At 43.3% G+C, this 11429-nt stretch overlaps 1 protein-coding gene across 1 annotated transcript; it reads left to right on the top strand.

The window, feature by feature from the left end:
• The first annotated feature begins 750 nt into the window (after nucleotides 1–750).
• Nucleotides 751–3386, top strand: LOC132886305 (E3 SUMO-protein ligase ZBED1-like). The gene is made up of 4 exons (XM_060920856.1): nucleotides 751–1351; nucleotides 1507–2014; nucleotides 2220–2406; nucleotides 2976–3386. The coding sequence occupies exons 1-4, from the start codon at nucleotides 751–753 to the stop codon at nucleotides 3384–3386; spliced, it is 1707 nt and encodes a 568-aa protein (XP_060776839.1).
• The last annotated feature ends 8043 nt before the right edge of the window (nucleotides 3387–11429 follow it).

Genomic DNA, 11429 nt, shown 5'->3' with positions numbered 1-11429 from the left:
TGTAATACAGCATATCAGAGCTCTGTCAAATTCTGATTGGTCAGAAGATGTTGATTAATTTACAAGCCAAATCACTGGATTATACTAGAAGGGCTCTCAGTAGAGCGCATACCTCCACCAAGCCACATAATTTTGTATCAAAATCAAATCAGTTGGGGGCATCGTGGCTCAGGTGGATAAGGCGCCGCACCATAAATCCGGGGGACCCGGGTTTGATTCTGACCCGAGGTCATTTCCCTCTCCCTCCCCTGCTCATTTCCTGTCTCTACACTGTCCTATCCAATAAAGGTGAAAAAGCCCAAAAAATATCTTTAAAAAAAATCAAATCAGTTGTTCCTTGGCCCATGGCTCACCTTTCCTCCAAATTTCATCAAAATCCATTCACTGGTTTTTGAGTTATGTTGGGAACAGTCAAACAAATGGATGTGCAAACATAACCTCCTCCAACAAAGTTAGCGGAGGTAATTAATACACATGTATATTTGTTAGTGGTGGGCCATTATCGGCATTAACATGCTGCGATAATGTGAGACTCTTATCGGGCGATATAAAAAATATCGCCGTTAATCTATTCTCAAAGTTGGGCTGGGAACTGGGTCTATACTAAGCAAACTATGATGACTTTCACCTTGATATTTTAGCGCGGATGTATACCTAGCCGAATTGCACTGTAGGGGGCGAGAACGAGTTTTCGAACCTGTATGCTACTGTGAATTACCCGAACTACCACAACAAACGTGACGTGCTAACATGGATGCAGCTACGAAGCCACCGGGTTTGCTTCAGGGAAAATTCATTTTTAAGAAGCTTCCCAATGGAGACATCGACAAGACTAAGGTTGTTTGCACCTTATGCAATGCGGAATTAGTTTACTGTAGGAGTTCTACCAGTCTCAAGTACCACCTAAACGCAAAGCATCCCTTCGCTAATGCTGCTGATGCCGGGTCAAGCACTGAAACGCCGGGGAAGAGTCGCCGTCAAACTACTTTGTTTGAGTGCAACCGAGGCAAGCCCATCAGCGCAGCTCTATCAGACAAGCTAACTAATCTTCTCGCTCAGTGGATTGCCACTAGCTGCCGGCCCATCAGCGTGGTTGAGGATGATGGGCTCAAGCTTGTTCTCCAGGTGGCCACAGGTGACCCATCTTACAAACTACCTGCGAGGCAAACTATCATTAGGAAAATACATGACCAGTATGCCACAGAGAAAGCCGCAAAGGATGAGAAGATGGTAGAGGTGAGGTGTGTAGCGCTGACCGGGGACCATTGGACATCTGTCAACAACGATAACTACCTCGGCGTTACTGTGCACCTCATCGATGCTAGCTGGGAATTTCACTCCTTCGCTTTAGGTAGGCTACGTTATGTCATTTTAAATTACACAATTTAAAATTACTTAGCATGTAATTACCACGACATCACGAATTACCAACACGTTATGTTTGCTTCTTGATGATTGCTAATTGTTTACTACTAGTAATGAACTTATTCTGATCTACTTTGTTAGGTGTGATGAAAACAGAGGAGCGTCACTTTGCAGAAGCGTGTGCTAGGCAGTTTCTCGACGTCGCTAATCAGTGGGGGATAGCTGACAAAATCTGCACTATTGGAACAGACAGCGCTCCTAATATGGTAGCAGCAGGGAGGATACTGCCATTCGAGCATTTCCTGTGTGTTGCCCATGTTGTACAGAGAGCTATCGTAATGTCACTTCGAGAAGGGGGTTTTGATGTGGCACTTGCCAAGTGCCGTAAAATGGTCAGACATTTCAAACACAGTCCAGCCAACTCAGATGAGCTGAAAGTCCAGCAAGCCTCCCTTGGGCAAGTTCAGGAGCCACTCGTGCAAGATGTTCCAACACGGTGGAATTCTACCCTCGAGATGATCAAGCGCGTGAGGCGCAACAGAGACGCACTGCACACAACGCTGTCTCAACAGCAGAACCATCTGGCCCTCCCAACAAGTGCTGAATATGAAAAGTTGGCAAAGCTAGAGAAACTGCTGGAGCCATGCAGGTATTGTCTACAAAGATAGCATTATCATGAACTGGCATACAAGTTCTTTTAAATGTCACTTTGTATTTAAGAAACACATTCGCTTAAATATCATCTGATTAAGAACTTTAAAACTGTGTAATCTGAGTTAAATGAATCAGTCATTAATTATTTATTGCTCTCTTTCTTTCTGTGTGTGTGTGTGTGTGTGTGTGTCTGTCTGTAGGTACATCACTGAGCTCCTTGGTGGGGATAAGTATGTATCCTGCTCTGTGGTTCTACCCGCCCTGTGCCACCTCCAGCACGAGATGAAGATCTCAGATGATGATCCGGCCTATATTGTGAGATTCAAGGCTGCCTTCACCAAGGACCTCAGTCAGCGGAGGGAGAAATTAAACCTGGAGTGGCTTAAGGTATGTCACACTTATCAGAAGATAACTGCATTGTTTGACCATTTTAGACTGTTAAGCCAGTAGATCAGTCAATGAATAGATGAATGACTCATGAAGAAATATGGAGGTTGGATTTGGAAAGTGAAATTTTCATCAATCAATCTCATCTCATCTCATTATCTGTAGCCGCTTTATCCTGTTCTACAGGGTCGCAGGCGAGCTGGAGCCTATCCCAGCTGACTACGGGCGAAAGGTGGGGTACACCCTGGACAAGTCGCCAGGTCATCACAGGGCTGACACATAGACACAGACAACCATTCACACTCACATTCACACCTACGGTCAATTTAGAGTCACCAGTTAACCTAACCTGCATGTCTTTGGACTGTGGGGGAAACCGGAGCACCCGGAGGAAACCCACGCGGACACAGGGAGAACATGCAAACTCCACACAGAAAGGCCCTCGCCAGCCATGGGGCTTGAACCCAGACCTTCTTGCTGTGAGGCGACAGCACTAACCACTACACCACCGTGCCGCCCTCATCAATCAATAATTTTTATTTTTTATTCTTATTTTTTATTCATCAAAGGTGATGACTGCTCTAGATCCATGGTTTAAGGACCTCAAGTGCTTGGCCAGAGCAGACAGGGAGTCAGTGTGGGCAAAGTTATGTGAGTTGGTGAAGGGAGAAGAATCTGCTCTGCAGCCACTCGGGGAGGAGAACCCTGCACCACCAAAGAAGAAAACAGCCCTGCTACTGATGGGATCAGACTCTGAATCAGATGAAGAAACACCAGCAGACAATACTGTGGAGAGGTACAAGGTAGACCCCAGTGCCAGTCTAGATCAGTGTCCACTGAAGTGGTGGTCGGAGCACACTGCTGTCTATGGTAAGATGGCCCACATTGCCCGTAAATACTTGGGGACTCCTGCCACAACTGTCCCATGCGAGAGACTTTTTTTCTTTAGCAGGCCATATTGTGCAGAAGAGGAGATCTAGTTTGTCACCAGAAAATGTGAACAAGCTGGTCTGCCTGAGTGACTGGTGGAAGAAGGAGAAGTAGAGCTTGGACTGATTGACACAAAGCTACTGACTGTAAACAGTTCATTAAGCCCTCTTACTGTATGTAGGCTTACAGTTCAGAATTCATGTTTAGCTGAATAAACAGGTCATCACGCCCTCTTTCTGTATGTAGGCTAAGGCTTACAGTTGAAATTTTCATGTGAACTGAATAAACAGTTTGTTAACACAAGTACATCTTATTGAACATGATTTTTTCATCACCAAGTATCAAAGTATAACAGCTTTCTCAAGCAGTCAGTGATGCATTTTGGAAACAGGAGATGAGCCCCTGGTTTAATGCGCCCCCTATCTTAAGAAACCTCTTCTCAAGGACTTACTTTTAGTCATTACTTAGGTAGCACACATATTCTGAATGAGCCATTTTAATCTAGATTAATCTAGATTAATTTCAAAATTTCAGTGAGATTAATCTAGATTAGGCGGCACGGTGGTGTAGTGGTTAGCGCTGTCGCCTCACAGCAAGAAGGTCCTGGGGGCCTTTCTGTGCAGAGTTTGTATGTTCTCCCTGTGTCCGCGTGGGTTTCCTCCGGGTGCTCCGGTTTCCCCCACAGTCCAAAGACAAGCAGGTTAGGTTAACTGGTGACTCTAAATTAACCGTAGGTGTGAATGTGAGTGTGAATGGTTGTCTGTGTCTATGTGTCAGCCCTGTGATGACCTGGCGACTTGTCCAGGGTGTACCCAGCCTTTCGCCCGTAGTCAGCTGGGATGGGCTCCAGCTTGCCTGTGACCCTGTAGAACAGGATAAAGCGGCTACAGATAATGAGATGAGAGATTAATCTAGATTAAAAAAATTAATCTATGCCCACCACTAATATTTGTATATTAATGCTTTATTATTCCCTGCCACGAAATGTGCAGGGGGATTTTTTAATGGAGTTCGTCCGTCCATCCATCTGTCCTTCCGTCCGTCCGTTTCAATCTGAGCAAGTTTTCTCAGAAACTACATAAGTTACATCAATGTAACTTTGTGTGCTCATATTACTATTCATGATCTGAGTTGAGTTTGAAAATAATTTACAGGAAATTCTTATTTTCAGAGTTATGGACGTTGATTTATGTTACTGGACTTTGTACAAGTGAACTCAGTCTGAAATTACTACATAAGCTACATCAATGAAACTTTGCATGCTCATACTACTGAAGAAAGTTGGATGGTGTTTGATGAAGGTGTCATAGCACTTACAACATCATAAGTCAATATTAAAGCAATGGGCTTATATTATGAGCTTCTGACTGTAAACTGCAGACCATTCTATCTGCCCAGGGAGTTTACTTTAGTTTCCATCACTGCTGTGTACATGCCCCCCAGTGCCAACACAAAGGAGGCTATGAGTGTTCTCTATCGGACCATCAGTGAGTTGCAATCCGCTCACACTGAGGGCTTTTTCATTGTGGCTGGGGATTTTAACCAGGCCAATATGAAGACAGTTTTCCCTCATTTTCACCAGCATGTGGATTGTGCAACCAGGGGAGTGAACACATTAGACATGGCCTACACCAACACGAAGGATCCATTCGAAGCAGCCCCCCACCCCCACCTTGGATCTTCTAACCATTTATCCATTATGCTAATCCCTGCATATAAGCCCCTGCTGATCAGAGGAAAACCTACAGTGAGGCAGGTGAGGGTGTAATCTGAGGGGGCTATGGAGGCACTACAGGACTGTTTTGAGTGCACGGGCTGGGACATGTTCAAAGGAGCTGCCACTTATAATGATCATACCAACATAGATGAGTATGCCATGTCTGTGTCAGCCTACATCAACAAATGCATGGAGGACATCAGTGACATAAAGAGTATCACCACCCAGGCCAACCAAAAGCCCTGGATGACTTATGCAGTACGCAAAATGCTAAAGGCATGGAACTCAGCCTTCAAGTCTGGCGACGAGAAGGCACTGAGAACAGTGAGAGCTAACTTGAACCGTGCCATCAGATTAGCAAAGTGTGCTTACAGTAAAAAAAATCCAGGACTTTTTCCACAACACCACCAACATCAGGGATATGTGGAAAGGCATACGGGCTATCACAAACTACAGGATAGCCCCTCCTGAGTGTGATGATGATGCGGACTTCCTCAATGAACTCAATAACTTCTTTGGGAGGTTTGAGGCACTAAATAACACTCCTGCAGTGAAAGCTGTTCCCCATCAGGATGAAAAGGCACTCTGTCTTGATACAGCTGAAGTGTGGAGGACTCTGAGGAGAGTCAACACACGGAAGGCCCCGGGCCCCGATAATATTCCTGGTCGGGTGCTCAGGGAATGTGCAGACCAGCTGGCTCATATTCTAACGGACATTTTCAACACCTCACTGGATCAAGCCAAAGTCCCATCATACTTCAAGACTGCCACCATCATCCCAGTGCCAAAAAAACCTCAAATCAAATCACTCAACAACTACCGGCCCGTCACACTCACACTCATTATGATGAAGTGCTTTGAGAAGCTGGTAAAGGAGTACATCACCTCCAGGCTCCCTCCTACATTCCACCCCTTCCAGTTTGCCTACCAGCCTAACCGCTCCACTGAAGACGCCATCTCCTCCGCTCTTCGCCTGAGCCTTGCACACCTGGAGGAGAAGAACACTCATGTGAGGATGCTGCTCCTAGACTTCAGTTCAGCATTTAATACCATCATTCCACAGCATCTGGTGAACAAACTGGGTCCCCTGGGCTTCAGCACCCCCCTGTGCAACTGGCTGCTAGACTTCCTCACTGAAAGACCACAGTCAGTGCGGGTCGGACAGAACACCTCCAGTGTCATCACCATCAGCACAGGCTCCCCTCAGGGCTGTGTCCTGAGCCCTCTGCTGTTCACTCTGATGACACACGACTGCGTCCCCAGGGCTGCCAGCAACCACATTGTGAAGTTTGTGGATGACACAACAGTGGTGGGCCTCATTAGGGATGATAACAACCTGGCCTATAGAGAGGAGGTGGAGCATCTGGTGGGCTGGTGCAGGGAAAACAACCTGATCCTGAACATGGACAAAACTAAAGAGATCATTGTTGACGTCAGGAAAAACCAACCCAGCCATGCGCCACTTCTCATCAACAACACGGCCGTGGAGGTGGTCAGTAGCACCAAGTTCCTGGGGGTGCACATTACAGACAACTTCACCTGGTCTGTGAACATTACATCACTGGTCAAGAAGGCACAGCAACATCTGCACTTCCTGCATAGGATGAGAAGAGCCCACCTGCCCCAGCCCATCCTCACTACATTCTACAGAAGCACCATAGAGAGTGTTCTGACCAGCTGCATCTCTGTGCGGTGTGGAGGCTGCAGTGCCTCTGACTGGAAGAATGTGAGGAGAGTGATGAGGACAGCAAAGAAAATCATTGGAACTTCTCTTCCCTACATTCAGGACATTGCACCAAGGTGTTGCATGTCTTGAGACAGTAACATCATCAGTGACCCCTCACACCCTCACTATGGACTGTTCTCCCCTCTGGCCTCTGGAAAGAGGTTCTGCAGCATTCGATGCAGGACCACCAGGTTCTGTAACAGCTTTTCCCCCCAGGTCACCAGACTGCTGAACTCCAAATCCAAACTCTAAACTTCTATTTATAACTTGAACATTTCCTAATTCCACAGGTCACTTTATACTATTGCACTTTATAATATTTTTGCTGCTGCATAATTTTATTTAATACACTTCATATATAATTCTATGCTGAGCCAAATTGCAACGAAATTTTGTTCGGTGTACACTTGTTGCTTACTGAATGATAATAAAGGTTGTCTAAGTCTAGTAAGGTTGTAAGTGTTAAGAGGTCTTCATAAAATGCATGTGGCGGGGAATAGTGATGACCATGTCTTCTTCTTGTTTCTATTGTAACATTTACAGGGACTTGTATAATAGACGCTTCAAAAATTTTAAGCTTAACTGAACATAGTACAAGTACTACACCAGCATCTGTGTTATAATGCATTACAGCATTAGACAAGACAAGAAGCCTTTATTTATCACACCTACAATCAAGCACAGACTTAAGCACACAGTGAAATTCATCCTCTGCATTTAACCCAGCTGAAGCAGTGAACACACACATGCATACACAAGTGAGCAATGAGCACACACACATACCAGTGGGCAGCTATGCTACAGCATCCAGGGAGCAGTTGGGGGTCAGGTGCCTTTCTCAAGGGCACTTCAGGCCAACCTTCAGGCCATGGCTGCCCCATGTTAACCTAACCACATGCAGACATGGGGAGAACATGCAAACTCCGCACAGAAAGGCCCCCGTCAACCGCTGGGCTAGAACCCAGAACCTTCTTGCTGTGAGGTGATGGTGCTAACCGCTACACCACTGTGCCACCCATGGCATGCCCACCATGCATTAGTGTATAGAATGTTTATGATTTATATATAAAATGCTGTTTGTTTATAACTAACTATGAAAACATTCAGATAATGTGATAATGCTTTCCGAAGGCATTATACGCATTTTTACCTTTATTTATGCATTATAAATTGTCAACATGATGCATGATAAGTAGTGTTCATAACACATTATAACACTAATACCTAAGAAACCTATCCCTAAATATTTGTTTGATTGTTTTCTGTTTGCTTGTTTTTTTAAATAAATAAATGATATCTGAGGATTATTAAGAAATTCGACTACAAGCCTTTACCATTTCTCAACACAATACAATAAACATTTTAAAGACTGCAATGAAGTTTTAAAACACTGGAAATGCTGCTGATTAAAGCAAACAAATTCACAAAAAAATTGTTGCCTTTGTAAAAGTTACTTGTTTAAAAAAAAAAATCAGTGTCTATGACTGAACATGATGCACTAAGCAAACTAGCGGTCATCATAAGTGATAGAAACACTGCTTACAGTATAATTAAGTATGTAATGATATATCATGTGATGATAAATCATGATACAAATTTATGATGATTTGAACTGATGAAATAAAACATGAATCACAATTATTATCAGGCTGTGTAGTCTCCTAGTTCTTCCTAACTGTAATTGCATTGCTTAGAATAACATGACTGCATGTAACTTCACCCTAGGCAGAAGTAACACAGCTCTAATGCTGTGAAAGTGCATTAAAAAAAACAGATCTAAAATGGAAAGAGCTGTTGTGTGTTTGATTGAGCAAACATATTTAACAAGAAATCAGAGCTCTCTTTTTACACACTGACGAAAGCTAAAGAGAAGAGAAGCAAATGAAAGTAGTACAAATGTTTATAAAAGTTTTAGCAATAATTTTTTTTTTCATTTAATTTTCTTTTCAAAAATATCTCAGGAAAATTGAATCATGACCCAAATGTTATGAATCAGTGAAATCGAATCATGAATTGGGTAAATCATTATATGCCTACATTATAATGCATTCTGATAACAATTAATAAGCACATTATAAATATGACTATAAACTATAACAATTTGCATAATGCCTTATTCATTCACTATAACACCTTATGAATCAATTCATCTCATCTCATTATCTCTAGCCGCTTTATCCTGTTCTACAGGGTCGCAGGCAAGCTGGAGCCTATCTCAGCTGACTACGGGCAAAAGGCGAGGTACACCCTGGACAAGTCGCCAGGTCATCACAGGGCTGACACATAGACACAGACAACCATTCACACTCACACCTACGGTCAATTTAGAGTCACCAGTTAACCTAACCTGCATGTCTTTGGACTGTGGGGGAAACCGGAGCACCCGGAGGAAACCCACGCGGACATGGGGAGAACATGCAAACTCCACACAGAAAGGCCCTCGCTGGCCATGGGGCTCGAACCCGGACCTTCCTGCTGTGAGGCGACAGCGCTAACCACTACACCACCGTGCCGCCCGCATGAATCAATTCATTGGTCATATTCATATTCATACATAATGCCTTGAAGTCATACACTCACACTTTAGAAAGTTTTTGGCATATAACTAGAACTATGTATGAGCACTCATACAGAGCTCTGCCAGGCAGTATAATTATTATGTATGCTATGTTACAGAATATAAAAATGCATTTATAATGCATCACGAATACTGGCTTTACTTTTTTCAAATCCAAGCTGACTACATAAGAATTAAGGTGTCACTCAGGGACCTCATAACATTCAGACCAGTGCACAACCTTAACCACTGAGCCATCACTTCTGCCATTTCCACAAAAGCTCTGCTAACTAATCCTTTAATTAGAAATGCTCACGCTGAACACTTATTTGTAAATAGCAAGCTCATTTAGTGAAGATTTAAGCTGGAATTGGCGGTTATGAACACCCGGCCTGCAGCTTAGTGCTGTGGATTTTTCATGCCAGTCTTTAACGCTGGTTCGTTATTCACAGTTTCTTTAAAAAATGTTCCCTCTCCTCTCTCGACCATACGCCCTCCATCTCATTCAAACTTCAGCTGTGCTCACTCACTTCCCTCCAGCCTGACAGACACGGAGCTGCTGGATAATTGGAGCTGCTTCAGAGCCAGCTGGCTTACTGCTGCTGACGAATGAAATTGTGTATGTGTGTGTATGTGTGTGTGCATGTGTAGGTGTGTGTGTGTGTGTGTGTGTATGTGCGTGTGTGTGTAAGTGTGTGATATTGGACTGCAGTGAATGAATTAGGCTAAAACCCCTCACAGCTACACAGAATTATGATAAGTATGTTATTTAGGCTGTATGGCCTGCGCATGTTGAGAATGGAGGAATGGAGGGAGTGAAAAAATAAATATATAACAGCTAAAGAGCTCTTTTGGCTGTGTATTTATGGCAATTTGTAACACTTCAGATTTCAGCAAGATATGGCTATGGCTAATCTGGAAATTTTTTTGAACTTCCAGTGGTGTGCCTTACATGGAGATCCCAGCCATATATATATATATATATATATATATATATATATATATATATATATATATATATATATATATATATAAAGAGAGAGAGAGAGAGAGAGTTGTGGTCAGAAGTTTACATACAGGGACATGAATGTCATCTTGGATATGAATGTCATGGCAATATTTGGGCTTTCAGTAATTTCTTTGAACTGTTCTTTTTCTGTGGCAGAATTATTGTACAGCATACATCTTTAATTAAAAAAACCACTAGAATTTGGTGCACAAGTTTTAATTTTCTTTGGGTTTTCTGAACTCAACACACTGTCAAAATTCTCCATCCAGGGTCAAAAATTTACATACGCTCACTTCAATTATGAATTCAGAGGTGCTGAAACTTCTAAAATGTCTCTTTTCTTGCCAAGGCTGAGGTCTCTTAACTTCCTGTTAGTGATCATGATTGACTACAGCTGGTAGATTCTCTGTGCCTTCATAAAAAGGGTTTGTTTACAGCACTCATTGGATTGACCAACACACAATACAATGAGAAAGTCCAAGTACTGTAGCTCAGTGCAGATCTGAGAAAGAGGATCACAGATGTACACAACTCTGGAATGTCTCTTGGAGCCATTTCTAAATTGCAAATTCCAAGATCAGTTCAAACAATTGTATGCAAGTTATTGTGAGCTGTAGTAACTTTGCCAAGCCACTTTGCTTCAAGAAAACCCTAACTGTCACCCTCAGCTGAAAGGAAATTGGTTTGGATGGTTAGGAACAACCTAGGAACCACCATGGCACAGCCCTGCCATGAACTGGAAGCTGATGGATCACTGTCTACAGTTCAGTGAGTTTTATATCACCATGGACTAAGAGGCTGCTATCCAAGAAATAACACCCTGCTCCAAAATTGACACCTTCAAGCTTAACTAAAGTTTGAAGCTGACCACATGGACAAAGAAAAAAGCCTTATGGAGGAAATCTGTATGGTCAGATGAGACAAAGATTAAATTGTTCAGCCACAATGACCACCATGTACAGAGGGACACTGTACCAGCTGGTGGTGGTGGTGGTAGGATCATCACGCTCTGGGGCTGTTCTGCTGCCAGTGGAACTGGTTCATTGCACAAAGTGGATGGAATAATGAAGAAGGAGGACTACCT

Source organism: Neoarius graeffei, chromosome 5 (assembly GCF_027579695.1).
Source record: "Neoarius graeffei isolate fNeoGra1 chromosome 5, fNeoGra1.pri, whole genome shotgun sequence".
NCBI lineage: Eukaryota > Metazoa > Chordata > Actinopteri > Siluriformes > Ariidae > Neoarius > Neoarius graeffei.
This window is presented reverse-complemented; position numbering and strand designations above follow the sequence as displayed.

Coding starts and splice junctions, on each gene's coding strand:
- LOC132886305 (XM_060920856.1), top strand. CDS start 751: ATGGATGCAGCTACGAAGCCACCGGGTTTGCTTCAGGGAAAATTCATT. Junction 2,015..2,219: donor AAACTGCTGGAGCCATGCAG/GTATTGTCTACA, acceptor GTCTGTCTGTAG/GTACATCACTGAGCTCCTTG. Junction 2,407..2,975: donor TAAACCTGGAGTGGCTTAAG/GTATGTCACACT, acceptor TATTCATCAAAG/GTGATGACTGCTCTAGATCC.